This window comes from Saimiri boliviensis, chromosome 14 (assembly GCF_048565385.1).
Source record: "Saimiri boliviensis isolate mSaiBol1 chromosome 14, mSaiBol1.pri, whole genome shotgun sequence".
NCBI lineage: Eukaryota > Metazoa > Chordata > Mammalia > Primates > Cebidae > Saimiri > Saimiri boliviensis.
The window spans coordinates 78,466,749-78,490,928 of record NC_133462.1 but is presented as its reverse complement, the minus strand read 5'-3'; the positions used below and the strand labels follow the sequence as shown (position 1 = coordinate 78,490,928).

Below are 24,180 nucleotides of genomic sequence, written 5' to 3'. Positions count from 1 at the left end.
GTTCTTGAATTCAGCAACTCTTATAACAAGCCACAAGTAATGTTTTCAACAAAACCATTACAGATTCCCAAATTGTGATGTTCTCATTTTCACTTAAATCCTGGATTGTAAAAGAATAAATTACAATCTCCAGTTTAAATGGTCTTCATAATCTTTTATAGAAGACTGAATAATTACTTTCCTAGAAATCTAAATTAAGAGCTTCCTGAAAACTTAATGAGTTGTGGGAAATAGAAACATAACATTTATTACTAGCCTGGGACAATACCAAATTATCTCCCCTTCTCATTCTCCCTAAAGGCAAAGCCTTATTAAGAACCGCCATGGTTTGGTTCTCCAGCAACTTTTATTGGTCAAAGGATGCATAAGGATATATGGTGTCTGTGGTTTAATTAACAGGATCGTTTATAAAACAACTTTACATTTATCTTATTTTTAAAATTCTGGCTTTTGAATAAGCTGATGTGTTAGAATAGACATGCTCCTATCCCATGCAAAAAGCTGTTCAAAAATGAGCAGCTTGCAAATCTAACATAAATGAGACATTGAATAAAACATTCTTACAGTGAGGTCTAAGAAGTAGTTCAGTCTGAGAATTTGCTTCAGATACTTTTTGAAATAAAATATTCAAGGCATAAAAAAAGCAAAACTCAAAATATCTAAAACAGATACATACTGATATTTTTACCCTAGTCACTTCCCAGAGTTTTTATGTGTCTCTGCTCTGCTGATTAAAATAAACAACAAAAGCAGTAGGCATCTTCTAACTAAAAGTTAATTTACTAGTCTTCAACTAAAAAGTCACAGTGGAAGAACATATATAAGGTGAAGAAAGCTTTTTAAACTTTCAAACTTAATTTTAATACTGCATTTCAACTTTAAAGAAAGGTTCCACCATATATTTTTTGCATTGACATTTTAAAATATAAGAACAAGTCTTTGTAATACAATATATACTTCAATATACCCAATATACCTTATATGAATTAAAAACATGTCAACTTGATAACTGTAGTAAGGCATTTAAGTAGTCAGCAGAGGCCATAAAGAAATTTCTTAATGAGTGGTGTCCTTTTAGTAGTAACTGGATTTAGTTAGGTTTCCTTAAAATGAACAGGAAACAAAAGATGTGAAAAATAGGCAGTCGTGCCATTATACTGAATTCCAGAAAAAGCACAGTACAAACAATGTGTTTTCTAGAAGGGAGACCAGACAGACCAGCAAACCGGAAATGGATGGGCAGCCCCGGCTTACATGGTCTATTGTATTTTATCAACGGCTGAGAGAATTAGTAGCTCAGTAGGTCGGGTAAAGGTACCAGCATCCTTAGTGCTAGTTTCTTAGCCTAAAACAGAGCAGGTACTCCAGATATACTTCCTCAGCTGACCTGGATGAAGATGACTTAAAATCAACAGAGCTGGACAGTATAAAGTTCATGGAAAAACTCCATTTTTCATTTTATTTTGGTATGTTAGTGAATGTCTACTATTCTAGTACTTTGAGTGTGGGTCACGTAAACACCATGTAGAATGTAGTAAACAGAATTAAATAAGAAACACGCTGGCTATCAATGCCAGAGTCTTTGAATGTCAGGTCATAAATATAACCAATTATGCAATATAACCAACACGATGAGAAAAGCACACCTCACAATCGAGAATTTTAGTTCACAGGATTAAAAAAAATAAAATCTGAAACTGCGTTTAGTGCCACATTGTATCATATCATACATCAGATCCATGCTGTGGAGCTGTGCTGGGCTACAGAACATACCGCACAGAGCATGTTTTAAACTCAAAGAGAAAGGAAAATATGGAACAGAAAATTTTTACATACACGTACACATCTAACGGTGCTGTCCATTTAATTCGATTTATATGATTTGCTGTGCCACTTTGACCAGCTTGCAGAACACCCCAAATTCTCTTTCCCCCATAAAGATCTACTTCCATACAGAGTAGAAAAGGATGGTGATAAAAAACTTCAGATTTTTCAGGTTCCAACGATTGTGTCCCAAATGCCACTGTATGAACACCTAAAAAATATTAAGAACAATTTAGAAATCTGCATAATTATAAATGCAAAAGTAAACATAGCTTAAAGCCTAAAAGAGAATTCGGGAATATCTCATCTTTTAATATCTGCCTGTGCCTACTATATGATGTTGACTATAAATAAAATGTCCACTGTGGTAAATGGGGAAAAAGAGGAAGCTTTAAAAAGTTAAAAGGAGACATTTGTCAATTTTGTAAATGGGCCTCCTGTTTTAGAAAAGGCACATTCATTTAGACCTCAATCAATCCAGGAAAGGCTCCTCACTGATGTAAGGCATGAGGATATCTCACCCTCGCCCGTCAACCACCGCCTGCCTTTCCTTTCTTTCTGAATAAGAGCATGAGAATTTCCTATAGAGTGTAAATTCTTTCAGTTAGAACATCCAACATTAACTTATGGAATATTCATTCTCCTCTTTTTCTTTTTTCTTTCTTTCTTTCTTTTTTTTTTTTTTTTTTTTTGAGACAGAGTCTCACTTTATTGCCCAGGCTGGAGTGCAGTGGTGTGACCTTGGCTTACTACAACCTCTAACTCCCAGGCTCAAGCGATTCTTCTGTCTTAGGTTCACGAGTAGCTGGGACTACAGGTGCATGCCACCACCACCTGGCTAACTTTTTCTCTTTTGCAGAGATGGTGTTTCACCATGATACTGGTGATAGACTGGTCTCAAACTTCTGAGCTAAAGTGATCTGCCGACCTTGGCCTCCCAAAGTGCTGGAACTAGAGCCACTGCACCTGGCTGGGATCCTCTCTTTTTCACACTGCAGCTTCCCAAAGCTTTAACAGGCCTCTGCACTTCAGCTTGCCAGGAACTCAGGGCAGGGAGGTATCCACACCCACCTGTGTGCTCTCCCACGGCTCCTAACAACCACACTCCTGAGCGTTCGGGGCCTGTGCGCGCCGCGGTGACCTCAGCTGTCTCAAGGCAGCATCTCCGTACTGAATACCTGAGCCCATTCTTTCTGGGTCCAGCTCACCTGAGGACCAAGCAAGTATTCTTTTAAAAAAGGTTTTATGTTTCTGTGATCCCAAAAATAGATTTAAAAAAAAGCAAAGTACAGAACACTGTGTATATATCCAACCATTCTGAATAACAGAGGAAAAAAAGCCATATATGTTTGCTTGCACAGGCACAAAATATCTCTAGCAGGATACATAAGGAACGGCTGATTCAGGGGCGGCGTTCTGGATGGCCAGGGACAGGAGGGGGTGGTAACATGGGAACTTTTCACTGCATACTCTTTCATACTTCTTGAATTTCAAATTATGTGAATATATTATTTATATAAAATAAATTAATTTAAAACTAAATTACAAAGATACCATTTTTCACTTACTGGACTGTCCAAAAGTCCAAGTATGGATAATACATGCTGTGGACATGGCTTTAGTGAAATAAGTCCATCACTAGGAGAAACTGTGATGGCCTCTATACCAACAGCCCGAATGCTTATGTTCTTTGACCCAGCAATTCCACTTCTGGGCACATGTAAAAATACATATATATAAAATTATTTACTCTAACATTACTTATAATTGCAAAATACTGGGAACAACCCAAATATCCAAAGTAGACTGGTATAAATTATGGTAACACATATGTGAAATATAGGTTGAGCGATCCTTATCCAAAATATGTGAAACAAGAAGTATTTTGGATTTTTTCAGATTTTGAAATATTTACATTAATACTTAACAGTTCAGTATCCCTAATCTGAAATTTGAAATGCTCCAATGAGTTTTTCCTTTCAGTGGCGATGTTGGCAATTAAAACGTTTCAGATTTTGGAATATTTTGGATTAGGGATACTCAACCCATTTTACACAACACACACACACATTATACATATTATGTATTATATATGTGTACATTATGTATTATATGTATATATAGAAACTACATGCTGATTTGTAATGAAGGATTTTATAATAGTAAGTACAAAAGCAAGGCGTGGTCTATCATATGGTAAATTTTACATAAAAAAGGGGAAGAAAAGAATGTTTTTTAAATGTATTACCCATTTTTAAAAAACGAAAAGTATGGTTGAAGAATCCTAATTTATACCCTTATTTGTTTTCACCTAGAGATACTTATGATTTTGATGATCTTAGAAAAAACACATCTTGAAAATGTTATGAGTTGTTATTCTGATGCATTCAAGGGATACAAGATTAAAACAGCAAGGTCATGTAAATACAACCGCGCATGTGTTGAGCTTAATAATACTCAACAGCAAGCCAACTGTAATGATTTATGTTACAGTTTCGGTTTTTGTACCAAGCTTAGTAATTTTCTTTTCTTTCTGATTAAAAAAAATACAAAAGGATGTGGTGTCCACTTCTGTTGACACCCAACTCTTCCCCCTGGGCCCGATTCTCCTCCCTCCTACTTCACCCAGCACCCTCCCTCTTCCCTGCCCTCTCTTCGCCCATTCTTCTCTCCTTCCCCCTTAGCATTTAAACATGCTAGAATCTGTCCCATCACCCACATCCCCGACTTTAACCCTTTGCACCTTACAGTGCCAGCGTGGGCTTCCTCAGGAGAGGAGTAGACACTCTGCTTCCTGACCCTCTACTTCTTCCTTATGGACAGCCAGCCATCTTCTACCTTCATCATTCTGCTAAAATTGTTCTTGATCAAGAGGATCACTAACTTTCTATTCCCCATCCCAATGTGTGTTTTTCAGCTCTGTTCTTAGTTTATGAGACTTCCCTCTGTTACTATTACATTACATAACGAACACTCTTTTGACTTGCTTATAATTAGGGTTTAAGTGACACCCACATTCCCTTGATTTTCTTCACACATTTCCAACCATTTCCTTTTTCATCTTTTTGGAGATTCCTCTTCCTCTGCTCATCCTTCATCTCCAGGGTTCTGTTGATCACTGCTCTCCTTAAACAGACTGTTCTCTGGATGATCACATTCCTTCCACAGTTTTAGCTGTTCCTATATATTGATAGTTCCTAAATGTACATTGCCAGCCAGGAACTCTTCCCCAAGCTTACTAGATAACTCCATGTGTGTGTCCCAGTGTTACTGCCAAGGCTGCATGTTCGCGACAGAGCCATCTTCATTCCCTCACACTCCCAGCTTCTCCTCTGGTTGCATCGCGTCTCTGTCTAGAAACCCCAGTGTGACTGCATCATCCTTGGTTCTTCCTCCCCGGCTGGCCCCTCATCCTCACCCTCTCCCACCTAAGAATCAGTTGTCCTGTCCCACTAGTGGGCATATGAGTCATAACAGGCTACTGCCTAAATATATCTTAGGTCTATCTCTCTCTCCATCTCTGCTTCCACATCCTTGTTAAAGCATTAATCAGTCATCTCTTACTAGGATTACTAAAAAATGCCTTATAATTGGTATCTTGGCCCCTAGCCCTGTCCTCCCTTCAATCTGTTTTCAGCATAACCCCTGCAAACATGATTTATCTCAAGTTACAACCTGATCACATCACAAACCTGCTGATGACCCACCACCTGCAGAAGTGGTGTTCAATCTTAGATGAACATTAGAATCGCACAAGTCAACATTTAAAAACTCTGATGCCTCCACCATACTTCAGCCCAATTAGTTTAGTGTCTCCAGAGGTGGGGCCTGGAATTAGAACTTTTAATGCATCCCAGTGAGTCTAATGCTCACCCAGGGTTGAGCATTGGTAAGCTACAAGATAAAGTTCTAGATCCCGAATGAGGACTGGCTGGCTCCTGCCTTTCTTCAACCTTTTCTCCTGCTATTCCCTCCTCCTCACTCCCCTGGCTAGGTCACTCTTCCCTATATTCTGAAAGATTGAGCTCATCTAACACCTTCTCCTGGAAGCCCTCCCTGACACCTCCTCCATCCTCTGGCTGGGGTAGGTCCTTCTTCATGTTACCCTAAGCCTGTGCATGTCTGAATTACTATATCAGCCTCATGACATTATAATTATCCTTTGACTGTCTCCCATGAAAGACAGTTTCTTGGGTGGGCAAAAGGTGTGATTTATTCATTTTTGTATTCCAGCATCTGACAAAGAATAGGCATTCAGATGTTTGACTGAATCAATTAAAAGGTGATGCCCACATATTTTAGTAAATGACAACTCCATAGTCTTTCCTCAGCTGCCTACATTAGGATTATTTTAAATTATTTTTACTGAAGCAACAAATAAAAAAATGAGGCATTTTATAATTGAGGCATGCTCAGTGAGCTTCAGAAATAAAGTTACCCTAGACTGCATAGTTCCATGATGCCCAATCTGCAACTACCAACACTACACGATGTACCTGTAACTCCCTTACACTTGACCACTGGCCCAACAGAATTAGTGTGCTGTTGACAGAGTAGACAAAGGCCTATTCTTCCTCCTTTTAGTGAAGGACCCAAAAAAGACTATGGTTCTAAATGCAGACACTCCCTGAAAACCTTGACTGCCCTTCAGCTGAGCTGCTGTGCCCATTGCTTTCATCACCATGGAAACCATCCAGATAAGGAGGGTGCTTTCACCTCAGCCAGGAGAACATGACCTTTGAACCCCTATGTGGTGATTTTAGGTTGGCAGGTACAGAGAGAATATTCTTTACTAAATCACTCCTGAAAATATTAAAAGGTGATTTACTGAGCTAGAGTATAAAATATGCAGAAGAAAAGTTGATGAACGGAAACGCTTTTACCTGATTCAATTTTGTTAAGTATTTTTCTTGCACACTGTACAAAAGCCTCTTCTACATTCTCCCCTGTTAGCGCACTTGTTTCCAAAAACATCAGCTCTAAAATGGACATCAACAAAATATAAAGTCGTATTTAGAAGACGTTCATAATTTTCACTTACTAAAAGCCTGTGTAGCATTCTCTTAGAAGAGCAGATAAAATGAAATTTATAACCTATAACTATATATTTCTGTAAGTCTAAAATCAATATATATCATGATGTGTTTTTTAAAGGTTAGAAGTTCTAATTCTAGCCTTTTCTGAAAAGTAACTGCTCTCCTGTGCTAGCACTTAACCTGGGGCAGGGGCGGAGCAAGCAGCCAGGCTTCCCCAGCTGAATGACAGCCCATCAGGAAGCAGCCAGCTTGCCAAAATGGCCCTGCCACTGATTTCAGGGAAAGTCACAATGTCCTTCTTCAAATGATCTGAGTGTCACCACAAATATGATCAACAAGTGCTTACACCTTTTAGGGGACTACATTGCAATTTGTCATACAGCCCATGAAGAGATATTATAGGCATTAATACTCTTTTTACCCACCAGAGTGGTTTGTTCATCTCAGCAGAAAGGCCTGTTCTGCTTGTTCTCTCAGCAAACCATGGCCTCTCTAGCCTTTTGCATCCTCACTTGTAAAAATGAGTCATTTAGATGACATCTAAATTCCTTTTTATCTCTGTTGACATTCTAAACTTCTGATTTCTAAACAGCTTTTTAGACACTGTCATGATGGCATATGGATTTCTCTCATGTTTATTTTCTTAGCAAGAAACTAGTCAAGTTACAATACAATTTCGTAATCCTACAGTCCAATCAAATATTAGAATATTCTAGTCTTTGGTTCTAAAAATTAGTTATTTAAAATGTCTGAATTTTAGCATCATTCTCTTATCCATTAATTAAGCAACCATTAATTTTATGTGGCATTTTCATGTATCCTATATGGAAATTCAAAAAAGCTTGAAAGTCACCACCTATAACCAAATGACTTAAATTTAGCAAGAGTAAAATAAAGCCAACGAGCCAAGTATTTCCTCCTGTGCTTCCCTTTCTATTTAGGGCTAATATTTCACCAACTTTCCTTCAAAATACATTAAAAAAAATAATGACATCATTTGGTTAGTGCCTTTAAATATTATTGTTATAAGTTTCACCTTAGCCCAAGATCTCTAACATTCAAAGACCCTAGACTGAAAAGTCATTACATAATGTTACTACCCTCGCTTTTATCATCATAGCAACTCTGCAGGCAGAATGCAATATACTAAAAATATGCTAACTTGATCTAATTTATAGTCAAAACAATGGGAAATTCCACATTTCCTAAATCTAGTTTAATCTCGAAATTCCAATTCTAATTCGAAGAAATGCTATTATCCTCAAATATGCCATTTGAAAAATAGTCAGAAGTAAAAGGTCACTTGCCATTTTCTTGAGCAAATCTGGAGGCTTCTAAGAAAGTGACTTCACGATCTGCATCCAGGTCCTTCTTGTTTCCACAGAGGATGATCACAATGTTCTGACTCGCTAGCATTCGGGCATCTGTTAACCAATTAGTAAGCGCATTGTAGGTTTCTCGGCTGCGTAATATAAGATTGTGAAAATAATACATGTATTTTATAAAACTAGCAACTCTTTCCAGTCATTCTCACTACTCATACCGCTTTTCAACATTTCAGGGTAACGGCACCAACACTTTTAAGTAACTCAGACATCAAGAATGCACCAAGTATATACCATACCCACAGAGTCTGTTTCATTTTGTTTCCAGTAAAATGAGACATTAAGTCAGACATTTTGTCATTTTTTGTTTGCCCAGTCACAGGGCAAAAGGAAACAGATGTTCCTCCATTCATTTTACAAATATCTATTGAGCTCTTAGCATGTGCAAGGTACTAGACTCTGGTAAGCGAGACTTTGTAGCTAAATGCTGCTGCTTAATGAATCCCTGCAATGTGCTAGCACTTTCTTTTAAAGAACTTCATAATATTGATTACAAGGACTCCATGACACAGACTGCCATTACTCCCCTTTCCCATAAGAAATCCAAGGCCCAGAGAGACTAAGTTGCTCTAGGTCACACAGCAGCCAGTGGCAAAACCAGGCCTTGACCAAGTCTGTCTGACTCCAGAACCAACTCTCAGACTTACTGTTTTGGCCCTCACGTGTCTAAGGACAGAGTTCTTCTCATGGCATTTTGTTAGCCTGATTAATGACTTCACACTTCAGCAGGCTGAGCCTTTCACTGCCTGGGCAAGTGCAGGAAGGGCTGAGTTGGAAGCTGCCTGCCTCCTCTCAGAACACCTGGCTCCAGGGACACAGATTCGACGGGGGGAACAGGCTGAGTGACATCCTCTCACCGGACAGGTTCCTACCCAGATAGGGCCCCCAGATGATGCCATTTACATGACACATTTCTAAGATGGTGCTACTGAGATCAGTGCTGCTGGATGGGATTTCCTCATGGATAAGAATGTTCTATAATCTGTGCTGGTAGTCACCAGCCACATGTAGTTACTGAGGACTTGAAATGTGGCCAGTGCAATCGTGGAACAGAATTTTAAATTTTATTTCAGTTAAATTGCCATATGTCACTAATAGCTCCTATCTAAGTGCTTTACATGAACTAATTTAAGCCTCCCAATAACCTCATGAGGATCATGTGATTACTACTAACTCCATCTTACAGACAAGGAAACTAAGGCCAAGGCAGCTGAAGCACCTGGCCTGAGAGCGCCACCCAGCTAGTGACTGCAACTGGGATTTGAACCAAGCAGTCTCAGCCCAGAGCCCAGGTCCTCACCCTGTCTCAACTCATTTCTAATAAATTCCACACATAAAGCTTTGTGAACCTTAAGGAAAGTGTCCAAGCCTCAGGTGAAGAAATGTAATGCAACAGAATGGAGTGCTTCATCTATCTGAAACCTTACAAACACATTTATCTACATAGGAAAGCAGTGGTAGGGGCTTGTTCGAAGACCTCTGAGATCCCAGATGGAAGGGCTAAGGGGCTTCCTGGATGCCAGTCACACCATGGTCTCCGGACACACAAAGCACACACTGCACGGAGGGCACCTCACCAAGACCAGCTTTTGGGCTGCAGAGCATTGAGCAGCCTCCTTCACCATGGGGAGCTGGCATTACCTGGTGATATCATAGACAAGGAGAGCCCCAGCCGCGCCTCGGTAATAACTTCTCGTCACGGACCTGGAAGAATTACACTGGTTTTACTTTCAACCAATTGAGACCCTTTACTGTATCCCATCCTCCCATGAAAAAAATACTCATGCTTGCTTTGGAAACCACAACACAGGGACAGACATTGGTTTAACAGAGAAATGACTCAAAGATATCTGAACACACATGTGAGGAGTTATTCTGCCTGAAATCACATCACTGAGACAAGTAGGAGATTCCCTCGCAATGGATGCAGCTCTCTGATGGATGCCTCCTTCAAGAATTCCTGGCCGGGCGAGCTGTCTGCAGGCGGAAGGCAGCCAGCACCACCCCTAGATGGATACTAAGGGGCTCAGCAGTCCACTCGCTTCTCTTCTTCCACCCCAAACCCTTAGCCACCCTTATCACAATTCTCTCCATCTCTTCCAGTTCTCTCCATCTCTTGGGGTGGCAGAAAGGGAAGTGCCCTGATGGAAACAGTCTTATCTCCTAGCCAGGAATCCATAGTCACCACGGCCCTGCACTCATCTGCGTCCTTGCCCCATTATTATAGGGGAAATTGAGTGTCCCAGCATGTCATACCCACTCTCACATTCAGGAAGACGCCTTTCAGTCATATGTGTTCTCCCTTGCATTGGCAATCTCTTCCTCTTTGTTATATTTTTCCCACTAGTGGCCAGACACCTGCAATCCCAGCACTTTAGGAGGCCCAGGAGGGAGGACTGCTTAAAACCAGGAGTTTGAGACCAGCCTGGGTAACAGAGAGAGACAGACCCTAGTTCTACAAAAGATTAGCCAGGTGTGGCAGTTCACACCTGGAATCCCAGCTACTCAGGAGGCTGAGGCAGGAAGACTGCTTCAGCCCATGAGTTTGAGGTGATGGTGAGCTATAATCACGCCACTGCACTCCAGTCCCAGCAACAGAACAAGACCCTATCTCAAAAAAAAAAAGGTGGGGGGGGGGGCAGGAGGTCAGGATTTTTCCCATTAGCAAAATAAAATAAATTGGCTCTAGTACCGCCCATTTTAAAAACACAAAACAGAAATATGCTGCACAATCCTCTCAGCTACTGTCCCACAGTCTGCTCTTCATCCAACTTTTTTTGAGATGGAGTTTCACTCTTGCTCCCCAGGCTGGAGTGCGATGGCGCAATCTCAGCTCACTGCAACCTCTGCCTCCCAGGTTCAAGCGATTCTCTTGCCTCAGCCCCCTGAGTAGCTGGGATTATAGGAGCCTGCCACCATGCCCAGCTAATTTTTGTATTTTTAGTAGAGATGAGGTTTCACCACATTGGCCAGGTGGTCTCGAACTCCTGACCTCAGGTGATCCATCCACCTCAGCCTCCCAAAGTCCTGGGATTACAGGCATGAGCCACCATGCCTGGCCCCACATCCAACTTTCTGAAAGAGCTGTCTTTACCTTTGGCTTCCGCTTCTTCACCCCCAACCTGGTGTCCGTCTCTGCTACTCCCCAAAAGCCAGTCAAGGTCCCCACCCTCTGTGCACCCAAAGATGGTGAGCATTTCTCTGTCCTCACTCCTGCAGTCTCTGCACCCTGCACCCTGCTACTCTTCCTCCTGGTCACCAGCCACTTCTCTGGCTCTTGTCATTCTGTATCTGTCCTGCTGGGATTGCAATTCCCCAGAGCTGAGTCCTGGGCTCTCTTTTCTATTAACATTCAACTCAAATTTTTTCTCCAGCTCAGATCCAAGTGCTGCCTCTGAATCTCCATGAGACTGCCCAATAAACACATTAAATTTAACAAATGCACAACAGAACTCTTTTTGGCGCCACCCTCCGGGCTCGTCTTGGCCTAGGAAGGGGCATCACCACCCACCCTGTTTCTAAAGCCAATCAGCTCCACGTCCATCCCCAACGCCCTTCTGTCCATCTTCACATTCACTCCGCCAGCCTAGTCCAGTCTCCTACACCAAACAAATGCTGTGTCTGTCCACACCACTGTCCTTGAGTGTAGGGCCACAGTCCATTCTTCAGAGCAGCCCAACTCATCAAGATCCATGCCAAGACACCCCCTCACTGTACCTGGCCCTTGGGCCCCATTCTCTTCCCTGCTCCCAGCACCTGCCACTCCCATCCGGGCTTGTCACACCGCTGGCTTTCCTTGTCCTTCAGGTTTCATTCAACACTATCTCCTCAGCAACATTCCCCAAGCACCCCCACCTAGTGGACCCCCTGTCTATCACAGCGTGCTGTCTCCTGGGTGGCACCATCCCACTCAGTGGGATGCTCTTTGTCTGTCTCTGTGTTGGCTGCCTGCCTCCTGTCCACGAAGCAGGGCTCTGCTGTGTCACTCACCAGAGGATCCCGGTGCCCAGCACAAGGCCTGGACCTCTGCTAGCGAGACATTCCCAGAACTTAACTGTGGCCTAATTAAAAATATAGATATATGTGGTCTTTGTCCCAGGTTCCTGGCACAGAGCTCCAAGCCCCTGTGATTTCCTTAGTGATAAAGGTGTCTTTTGTAAACCAAGGAGGTAACTGCGGGAAGAGGAGCAGGCTAGAGAGCCTTGGGACAGGGGCTGTGGCCGTGGGAGCCTTCGCCATGTGACGAGAGCGCACCTCAGCCCTCTGGGGAGGAAAGAGGAGCTGGAGATTGAGTTGATCATCAGTGGACAATGCTTTAATAAATCATGCTTATGTAATAAAACCTCCACAAAAAAACCTAAAAGGACGAGGTTCAGAGAGCTCTTGGGCTGGTGGCGGCATGGAGGTGCTGGGAGGGTAGCCTATCCCCGTACCTCACCCTCCTCCACTGGGCTGTGCCTGAATTGATGCCTATCTAACAAACCGACAAACGCCAGTAAAAATGTTTTTCCTGAGGTGTGTGAATCATTCTAACGAATTCTCAAACCTTGAAGAGTTCTCTTCAAGATAAGCTATATCACATCTACTTCTTACAATTTTACTTTCAAATTTATTTTACAGCACTGTCTTTTGACAAATGGTTTCTTATACAAATTATTCAAGTGTACAAATTTACACATTTGAGAGTACTACTTTGAGACGTTAAATTTTCTTGCAAAAGTAATTTTAACCAACATAATACTTGTGTATAGTTTTAAAGTGAAATGTTACTAAAAGTCTGGAAATTAAACACAGCCATCTCCTGCCTCACTCCTCTCTGGGAGCCCTACTCACGGGCAAGGCGAGTTCTCTCCTTCCAGTAACTAGGTTTCCTTTAATTAAGTCATTAAAAGAGCACGTATTGCACCCCATGTGCTAGGCACTATTCTGGGCACCGGGGAAAAAACCAGAAAACTCAAAAACCCTTACACTCAAGGATCTTACAGCTTCTTTCTTCTCATTTCTACAAAAGGCTTAGGAAGCTGTGAATCTCAGAGCTGTTTCTTCACCGCTCTGACAGCGTCGTGAGCCCACTTTCAGAGCCCCTCACTTGTTCCACTGGTCCTCCCGGGAGGGCAGTGCCATCACATACTGACTGCTGTCTTGGTCTTCCCTTACCATCCCTCTAGACTTCCGCCATTCTGAGCTGGATCTCCCTGCTGGCTTCATCTTCCTCTTTCTGGGTTCACGTCCTTGTCCTGGTGAAGTATATCCTCCTGAACTTTCTAAGAAAGTGCATTTGTAAGAAGTTTCTAAGAAGGATAATCTTGGGTTCCTCCTCATTCTTGCATATCTGATGGTATTCAGCCTTTACTCACATACTTACGAGTTTGGCTAAGTTTAGTATTTTAGGTTGACGAATTATTTCACCTGGAGTTTTGAAGGCAATGCTTCCATTTCTTTTAGCTTCCAATGTTGCAGTGGAAGGGTCCAAAGCAATTCCATTTTCACACTTTATATGTGGCTGCTTTTTGCCTCTTGGAATCTTTCTGGATCTTCTTTACTTCATCTCTGGTGTTCTGAAATTTCACATGACATGCTCTGGTGTGGACTTTTTCCTTACTACGTTTGATTTTAGGTGGGCCAATTAACCTGGCATCTCATTCCTTCAGTGAAACATTTTCTCCTATTGTTCCCTCTGCTTTCTCTCTTGTGGAACTCCTACTAGTCAGGCATTGCATCTTCTGGATTAATTCTGGATGATTCTTTGTGTCATCTCTCCCATTTTTCACGAGTTTACTTAACATATTATTCTGATTACTCTTTTTAAGTGTGACTGTTTTTATGACATACTTCAACGCAATCTCTGCTCTTCTTTCTGAGGATACTGTGGTTTTAGTGTGTTTTTTTTTGTATTCCCTGAAAGTTCTAGCTTTTTTACTTTGGGCTCTCTCTTTTACTATAGAAACTTTCTTCAAACTGCTGCCTGATCATCAAGAGCAAGGAATGAAGTCTAAAAAAGCTCTTTATGTGTAGGTGGAGCAGGTAGGTTTGGAGGGTTTTGCTGTCAGATGACTGGATAGAGATTGGGCTGTTTCACTGGGAGAGCAAAATGTTGGTACCTTCAAGCCTTTCCTTGCTGACTACTCATTTCTCCTATCTGGGACACACATACCTGGCTGCCAGCGACCAGGGAAGAGGTGGGGGAGGTGGGTTGGGGACCAGAGGCTTTCACTTTCACCTAATTTCCCTCTTTTCAGGCCTGACCCCATGCCCTCAGGTGGGTCTTATGACCCTGAGTCTATGCCCCATTTCAACTTAAAAGACGGACCCTCTTATTTCTTGTGTAAACATGAACCTCTGTAACCTCTACCTCCCGTAGAACCTGATGCTTCCAAATCCTGACCTTTTCTGGGACCCAGGAGGAAGAAACGGCGTTCCCCATTACAGCACTTAGGGTGGAGCTCTTTCTGCTATCAGAGCACCATCTACTTCCTATCTTTAAGATTTTTTTTTTCAATCTCTCAATCATAATTACGTACGCTCCCAATCTTGGCCTTTTTGAGTTAATGCAATTTCAGTTACTTAATAGTTATGTCAGTGGGGTTCTGAGAGGGAAAAGACATAAATGTCTAATTGAATCCATCATGTTTAATCACTGCTTCCAGAAAAGCAATGGTAATTAAAGGTGGTTATGGTATTTTTGAAAGAATTATTAAATTTCAATTATTTAATTAATTTTTGAGACGGAGTTTCACTCTTGTTGCCCAGGCTAGTGCGCAATGGCGTGATCTCAGCTCACTGCAACCTCCACTTCCCAGGTTCAAACGATTCTCCTGCCTCAGCCTCCAGAGTAGCTGGGATTACAAGCACTTGCCACCACAACCAGCTAATTTTGTATTTTAGTAGAGACGGGGTTTCACCACGTTGGCCAGGCTGGTCTCAAACTCCTGACCTCAGGTGATCCACCTGCCTTGGCCTCCCAAAGTGCTAGGATTACAGGTATGAGCCACTGTGCCCAGCCGAACTTCAATTATTTAATAGATGATATATACTCAACTTTAAGTGAAATGTTTACAAATGGGGTGGATTTTATTTCACTGAATTATAAAACTATGACTATCTGTTCTGACTTTGTGCATCTGTGCAAAACACAAAACTAAATATTAATCTATTTTCTTGCTTTTGTAGTTACAGAATACTAAACATGCAACCCCATTTGCAGTGTCATTCTGAGCCTCAATTATGACACTATTGTAATAAAAGTGTGGAGAGAATATTTTGTGGAGTGTGTATCAAACACCAGAACATGCTCTAGTTAATGTAAAACAAAACACAACCTCACAAGAGGTTTTAAACAATTCTTCTTTAAAAAAGAAACACAGAAAAACAAGCTCTTGCTTTGATTTTAATCTAGAAACATACTGTACAATACACAGTGCCACATCCTCCTGAGAAGGGGTCAGCCTCCAAATTATGATGCAGTTGCTCTGAGATCCTACTGTATTCTTTAGTAAATCCATGCTGTAGAGAGCTAACCTGAATTTTAGCTGTCTTGTCAATCAAAATTTCCAAAAATGAAGTTTCTGAGATTAGGACAAGGAAGGGGTGTGTTGGGGAGGGGGTGAGACATTATATATTGAGAGAAAATCATCAATTATTTTAAATCCAATTTTCAAATATTTTTTAAGTTAGAAAAGCTACCTGAATCGTTCTTGTCCTGCTGTATCCCATATTTGTAACTTTACATATTTACCACCAACATTTATTATCTTTGAACCAAATTCCACTCCTATTGTATGATTTGAGTCATCTTTGACTAAAAAAGAAAAACAAGAACAGCACATTTAATTTTAGAACATTAACAGGCTTATAGATTTAAATGAATGACACTAAAACCAAGAGTTACATCAATGTAGAGCAGACATTACTCCAGCCATTCATTTCTCCAGCATTCCACTGAGAAGATGCATTTAGTTAAAGACAATACACATAGCCCCTACTCTCAAAGAGACATAAAGATTTTTTCTCAAAACCCCTAAACAAATCATACATTTAAAAACCTATGCCTGAAGGTACCCCTGCCATATCTGAATTGCATCCAACTGTGCACTGTTAAGATCTCACAGATGGGACTATTGACATACCAGGGTACCATTCAGGGCATAATGTTCAGTGACAGGTCTGCAACTCAGTAAGTAACGAGGTGGAGGCACTTCCAACTACTGCATTTGAATGGTTAAATATTCTAAAGAAATAACACTGAAAGGAAGGAAAAGTAGGGAAAAGGCAGAAAAAAAACTGAACCAAAGAAAAAACACCCTCAAACAACCCAAAACAAAACACCCTCAAACACACCCCCAAGCCCTATGCAATCTACAAGTGTGTCCGAGTTTTCATTCATTGTACGTTCTATGGTAATGATTTCGGATGAATTTGTTGGAGAAATTAGTACTGTTTGAACGGGCAGGAGACAGGTAAAAAGTATTTTGCTAAACCTAGTGGGAATACACTGCCTGTGAAAGAACATTTCTGTGATGATGAACAGATAAGCTAAAATCGAATATCACAGCTATTCAGTCCCCTGACTAGTTTACATTTTGTAACGGCAGAACAAAATTTAATTGTTCCAGAAATCAGGGATGCTACTTGGCAACTGGCTTTATTATTTACAGGGCAGAGGGTAAATGGTTATAGTGACTATGCCAGTCTGTTTCATGCCCAGACAGTATAGAACTAGTATGGAAATTCCATTAGGAGTAAAATAACAGGCAAAATGCAGAGTAAAATCTTTCAAAAGACAGTAACTAAAGGCCAGGGGCATCCTGGTTATAATGAGAGAACTTCCCTTCATCACTGTTGTGAGGAGTTGCGGGGAGGACCCTGCAGGAGAGTCCTCTGAGGAGGAGAGAATGATTATATAAACTGGGTACTTGGCCTGGTACCCTCTGGTTATTCTTTTCTAAGTCTTGGCAACTTGTAAATAAACTATCCAGTGAATGAACACTTGTTAATTTCAGTAAGGACTGGTTCTGTGACTAAACAACACTGGGTCCATGTCACTAATCACAGGCTCCAACAAGCTCTTGGTTGATGAAAATCGAAGTAGCAGAGTAAATTCCTATAATTCTATTCTTCTTCAAAGCTTTATGCCAAGACACCCTATACTGGCTCTTTCTCCTTTTTACCCACCTACAGTGTCTGACATATACTTCCTTAAGATGCACTTAACTAAATAAAACACTCTGTTTTTGAGCCTTTGCCCACCTGAAACTAACTAGGCAAGACAGGTCTTTCTCCACAATTTTTTTTTATTATTATAAAAGCATTTTTTAAATTTTAAGGGCCTTTCAAACCTACAGTCTTCTACAGCTTCCCAAGGTCTCACATAGTTTGAAATAAAAAATTCAACCTCCCTTACCAAAACAGTGAGGGTCGATGGTAAAAGATGGGATGTGTGGTCAAGAGCTCTATTCCTGGCCTATAAAACAGAACTGATGATAGCAGCTGCCTTAACTACAATAGAAGGCCACTATAAGGATCAAATGTTGTTATTTTATCCAAAATGTATGCCTAGAGCTTCTCTGGCCACTGTCAGGAAATGGGATTCCTGCCAGAGAATGCCTCTGCTATCTTCAACATCACTATATGATCTCTTAGCATCTGGAAAATGTACAGTATAAGTAACCATATATTGAACCATTGTTAAATTGAAATGCTAACTTAATAAAAAAAATCACATTATTAAAGTTTAATAACAAAACCCTTTAAAATACTTTTAAACTATTACTTTTTTCCATGGAAAAAAAAAGCTGTAAGTTTTACTGTAAACAAATCTGAGTAAGAGAGGACTCTCAGGAGACATGCACAGAATGACCGTTTGATGTCACTTACATTTTTTTTCAATAAACTGATGGAGTAAGCAAGATTTGCCAGTTCCTGCATTTCCAATAACCAAGAACTTAAACAAAAAATCTGAAAGATAAAAAGAGACTGTGAAAATAACCTCAAAATGGTGCTATGAATTTCTTCTTAGATCACGAACATAAAAGTTAGTATCTTAGTTGTTAATATAACAGGAAAAAGAGGTAACTGAGTATCTTGTAAAATGGCAATACACATGCTGACTTACCTTTTCACATTAAAGGATTTTAGGTATTTGGGTGACATGTTAATTCAGTGGTTTTCCAAACTGTGCTCTTTGAATAATTACTTTTCAAGCTCGAATTTGAAAACTACTCTTGGAATGAATAAAATTTATCCTTTTGCTAGCCACTATCCAAAGAAATATGCGTATTCAGTTGCAAGCAAACTTAGTTTAGAAATTTCAAGTGTTTTCCGTACAAAAGGATAAGCCTGACTCTGAAGAGTCTACTTCTTTCTTCTGTTTAAATACAGGTAAAAGTTTTGTCTGCACTTGCAGATTTACGTGGTCTTTCTTCTATTCCCTCATCTGTAATTTGTAACAGCTCAAGCCAAGTTTGAGTCAGCACTTCAAGTGTGAAATTTCCCTGATTCAATGACAAACTGAATAATTTCTTCTTTACATAGTAATATATTTAATTTGGGATATTGTTTTTTATGAAGTAGAAATAAAGGATTTCCAAATCCTGGAAAGTGTTAATTAGCATGATGTAGTATCAGTAACTTCATATTACCCGTAGTAATTCACTTCGTTTTTTCGGTTAGCAAAGAACTATAGTTCTGCATAGCTTAGGAGCCCAGGAGTACCAGAACACCAACTGTCTCCCTCTTTCACTCAGCTGCTGAGTCCACTCCTCACCCTTGCTCCTGACCCACCACTGTTAATCCCCACTGCTGCCTGACTCCTTCTGTGGCCTCAAAGGCTCTGCTCTGTATTCCTGGCTCCCCTGTTTACACCTTTGAAAATGTCACCTCCACACTCTTTTCCAGATCAGACCAAGCACTCCCTAATCATAGCTACCTTACCTCCTCAAATTAAGCTCCAATAGTATGTTCCTTTACTGGTGCTTGGCCTAGCTCTGTCACCTGTTTCTTAAGAACTATGTTAATCACCACTGAGAGATGAAGCCTATTCAACTTCTCATAATATTTGCATGGTTATAGGCAATTAAACTAAAAATAATGCTATTAGAATTTTGTTAGCATTAAAAAATTCCAGGCTGGGCGCATTGGCTCATATCTGTAATATCAGCACTTTGGAAGGTTAAGGAGGGAGGATTGCTTGAGCCCAGGAGTTCAAGACCAGCCTAGGCAACACAGCAAAATTCTGTTCCTAAGAAAAATAAAAATAAAAAACTTAGCTGGGTGTGGTGGCACACAGCTGTAATCCCAGCTACTTCTGAGGCTGAGGGGGGTAGATCACCTGAGTCCAGGAGTTCAAGGTTGCAACGAGTTAGGATTGTACCACTACACCCCAGCTTGGGTGACAGAGCACTGTCTCTGAACTAGTTATTCAATGGATAGGTTAAAGAGCAAAATGGACAAAACTGAGGACAGAATTAGTGAATCAGAACAGAATCTGAAGATTACCAGTAGGCATTACAGAGAGCTGAGGACAGAACACATAAAAGAATTTAAGAGACATGGAGGACTGAAGGAAAAGATCTAACATGGGTCTAACAGGAATTTTAGAATTAAAAAAAAATAAGAGAATGGGGGTAGAGAGCCCATATTAAAAGAAATAATGGCTGAGAATTTTATAGAATTAAAATTAACGGATTAAAGGATTGTTCAAATAAAAAAATAACTGAATCATGAGAAGAATAAGTATAAACCTACATGTAAATACACAATTATGAAACTGCAGAATAAACATGAAGATTGTAAAAGCATTAAGAAAGAAAGGAAAAAAGACTTATAAAGAAACTAGGTGTCTTGATTCCAAACGTTAAACGGCAATGGGGCACTATCCTCACAGGGCTGAGAAGAGGGACAACACGACCCATCACTGTCACATATGATGTGCAAAACAATTACCCTTAAAGCCCAGGTGGATTTCCACTTCCAGGACAATGGAGTAGAAGTACTTTTTCCAATTTTTCTCACTAAGAAACAACAAAAAACCCTAAAAAAGTCTGGGCGTGGTGGCTCATCCTTGTAATCCCAGCACTTTGGGAGGCCAAGGCGGGCGGATCACCTGAGGTCAGGAGTTTGAGACCCAGCCTGGCCAACACGGTGAAACCCCATCTCTACTAAAGATACAAAAATTAGCCAGGCATGGTAGTGGGTACCTATAATTCCAACTACACAGGAGGCTGAGGCAGGAGAATTGCTAGAACCCAGGAGGTGTAAGTTGCAGTGGGCTAAGATTGTGCCACTGCACTCCTTGGGTGACAGAGCAAAACTCCATCTCAAAAAAAAAAAAAAAATCCTAGAAAACAAATATAAAAAACTCTGAAAGGGTGGAGTGAAAGAAGGACAGTGTAGCAGGGATTTCAGGGCCCAAGGAATGATTTGAAACAAAGTTCCCTGGGTTCTTCTTGCCTCTTACATCCTAGGCTTGGAACAGAACAAGGTGGCAACCCAGAAATGCCAATGAGTGCAGACAAAAAAGTCCTAGTGAAAGCTTGCTCTTTCTAGCCACAGGACCAAAAAAAGGGCAGCACGGCAAGAGAGAGAAAAACTTACACCATAATGACTCGATTCTAGCCAAGCACCACAGCAAAAACTATGGTCCAACCTGTACCTATGCCAGCAAAGGCCAAATGGGGAGCCTAAACTTCTACTTTGCAAGGCTATAAATAAGTATATCAATATCCCCACAAAGAGGGTGTCAGAAAGACCAAGTAAGGAGCTAGGGCTTTTATCTCTGTTGGCTGGATAATGAGCATTTTTGTGCCCCTGCCACAGTGTCAGTGGAGGTCACCAGGGAAAGGGGGACCAGAACATTCTAATCCTTATCCAGCAGTAATGAGATGAATTGTTCTCATGTGTCAATCGGAACAAGTGGGGAATCTGAACTTCTAGATTCCAAAATCTAGACATGATGGCAGTGATAAGGTAGTGTCCAAGGGAGGAAGCCAATTAAAAGATTTAAATAAAGATCTAAGGTCCCAAAACATAATATAAAAATGTCCACATTTCAGTTGAAAATGTCTCATCATACCAAGAATCAGGAGGACATTGAACTGAAAGAAAAAAGATAACAGACGTATCCCTATGTCAAGATGACAAATGTTAGAATGAGCTGATAAAGATTTTAAGGCAGCCATTATAAAAATGTTTCAACAAGTAACACCAACATGCTTGAAACAAATGAAAAAATTAGAAGTCGTCAGCAAAGAACTAGAAAGTCTCAGCAAAGAACTAGAAGATATGCAGAAGAAGCAAACAGAAATTTCAAAACTGAAAAATAAAACTACCAAAATAAAAAGTTCAGTAGATGAGCTTGACAGAGGAATAGAAGTGACAGGAAAGAATCAGTGAACTAGATTACAAAATGATAAAGTATCCAATCTGAACATCAAAGAATAAAAGACTGAAATTAACAGAGCCTCAAGGACCTGGGGACAATAAAAAGATCTAATATTCATGTCACTGGAGTCCCGGAAGGAGAGGAGAGAGAGAAAGTGGTTGAAAAAAGCACTCCAGCCGGGTGCGGTGGCTCAAGCCTGTAATCCCAGCACTTTGGGAGGCTGAGGTGGGTGGATCACGAGGTCCAAGAGATCGAGACCATCCTGGTCAACATGGTGAAACCCGTCTCTACTAGCAATACAAAAAAATTAGCTGGGCATGGTGGCACATGCCTGTAATCCCAGCTACTCAGGAGGATGAGGCAGGAGAATTGCCTGAACCCAGGAGGCGGAGGTTGCGGTGAGCCGAGATTGCACCATTGCACTCCAGCCTGGGTAATAAGAGCGGAACTCCGTCTCAAAAAAAAAAAAAAAAGAAAAAGAAAAAAGCACTCCAAAGAAATAACACTGAAAACTTAAATTTGGTGACAGACGTAAATCTACAGATTTGAAAAGCTGAATGAATCCAAACAGGAGAAACGCAAAGAAGCCCATGACAAGATACATCATAATTAAACTTCTGAAAACTGAAGACAAATAAAAAATCTTAAAAGTAGCCAGAGAAAAATGATACCATTTATATAAGGGAAACACAATTCAACAGCAAATTTCTCATCTGAAACGACAGAGGCCAGAGGCCAGTGACAGTATTTTTCAAGTGCTCAAAGAAAGAAAGAAAGCCTCTCAACCCAGAATTCTATATCCAGTGAAAATATTCTTCTGGAATAAAGGGTAAATCAAGACAGTCTCTGATTTAAAAAAAAAATTAACAGAATTTATCACCAAGAAATCTACCTGCAAAAGAAAAGCTAAAGGAATTACTCTAAACATGAAGGAAATAATAAAAGAAGGAATCTTGGAACATCAGAGAGGAAGAAAGAACATGGAAAGCAAAAGTATAGGCAAATACAATAGGCTTTCCTTCTTATCTTGGGTTTTCTTCATTCTTTTTAACTGTTTAAGAAAAATAGTATTATCTATACGATTCTAAATATGTAAGGGAATTACTTAAGACAATTAAAACAAGAAAGGATTAAAAGATGACAATAGTAAACTATGATATATATAACTATGATAAGTTATGTATATATAAGACATAGACTAACCACTGAAAATGCTATAAGCAGAGATATATTCAAAAACACTCTTGGTAAATCAAACAGAATTCTTTAAAAATGGCCAGTGAAGGCAGGCTGGAAAAGAAACCAGAGAAATAAAATAGCAAACCTGAGTCATATAATACCAATAATTGCATTAAATGTAAATGAATACACCAATTAAATGACAAAGACTGGAAGGCTGACTTGAAAAGCATGACCTAAGCATACACTGTCTACAATAAACTCACTTCAATTATAATGATACGGGCTGCCGAAAGAATGGAAAAGGATATATCATGCAAACATTAATCAAAGAAAAACAGGGCCAGCTGTATTAATACCAGATAAAATAGGCTTCAGAACAAAGAAAATAAGCAGAGACAGAAAGGGCCATTACATAACTATTAATACATAAGAGTAAACCTACCAATAAGATATAGCTATCTCGAATGCATACACACCAAACAGCTGTAAAATATGTCAATCAAAAATTAACAGAATTAAAAGGACAAACAGACAAACCCACCATTATAGCTGATGATATTAATGTAAGTAAAATGTTAACTGTATGGTTGGCAGTTTCTTATAAAACTAAACATTTAACACACCACATGACTCAGCAACTACACTCCTAGATACTCATCTCAGAGAAATGAAGATTTAGAGTCATGCAAAACCCTGTATATGAGTGTTTATGGCAGTTTTATTGGTAATAGCCCCGAACTGGAAACAACCCAGATGTTCTTTAACAGGTAAACTGTTAGACAATCTTTGGTACTCTCATACCAAGGAATGCTACTCAGCAATAACAAGGATTAAACTGCTAATACATGCAATAACCTGGATGTATCTCCAGAGAATTATACTAACTGAAAAAGGCAACCCTAAAAAAATTGTAACTGCAAGATTCCATTTATATAACATTCTTAAAATGACAAAATTATAGAAATAGAGAACAGATTTCGTGGTTGCCAAAGGCTAAGGAAGGTGTGGCGACAGGAAGGAAGTCTGTGCGTACAAAAGGGCAACAGGAGAGATCTTTGTAGTGATGGAAGTGTCCTGTATCTGTGTCAACATCAATATTCCAGTTGTGATATTCTGCAATAGTTTTGCAAGCTTTTCACATGGGGAATAACTAGGAAAAGGGTGCATGAGAGCGCTGTATATTTTTCTTAAAACTGTATATTAATCTACAATGATCTCAAAACAGAAGGCTTAACTGAAAAAAAAAGGTGATATTATCAGACAATGACTCTCTAAGTTTACTATGCACAGTCCCCAGAAAGGAAGAACTAGCAAAGGATTCAAGAAGGAAACAATACCAGAAGGAAGGAGCAGCAGATAAGCAGCCAAGCTGTCC

General features: G+C 40.2%; 1 protein-coding gene across 3 annotated transcripts in view; it reads right to left on the bottom strand.

The window, feature by feature from the left end:
• Window positions 1-327: 327 nt before the first annotated feature.
• RAB4A (RAB4A, member RAS oncogene family) overlaps window positions 328-24,180 on the bottom strand; it is a 32,898-nt gene continuing 9,045 nt past the window's right edge. Inside the window, exons 2-8 of one of the 3 annotated variants that reach the window (XM_003940763.4) lie at window positions 18,119-18,199; window positions 15,929-16,043; window positions 9,887-9,949; window positions 8,168-8,322; window positions 6,708-6,803; window positions 2,896-3,032; window positions 328-2,035 (exon numbers count right to left, since the gene is read on the bottom strand). In XM_003940763.4, the coding sequence (XP_003940812.1) occupies window positions 2,917-3,032; window positions 6,708-6,803; window positions 8,168-8,322; window positions 9,887-9,949; window positions 15,929-16,043; window positions 18,119-18,199 (626 nt within the window). In that variant the 3' untranslated portion in view covers window positions 328-2,035; window positions 2,896-2,916. Of the gene's footprint in view, window positions 2,036-2,895; window positions 3,033-6,707; window positions 6,804-8,167; window positions 8,323-9,886; window positions 9,950-15,928; window positions 16,044-18,118; window positions 18,200-24,180 lie in introns of those variants that run through there. The other 2 variants (XM_074385306.1, XM_010351513.3) reach the window with 2 other exon arrangements.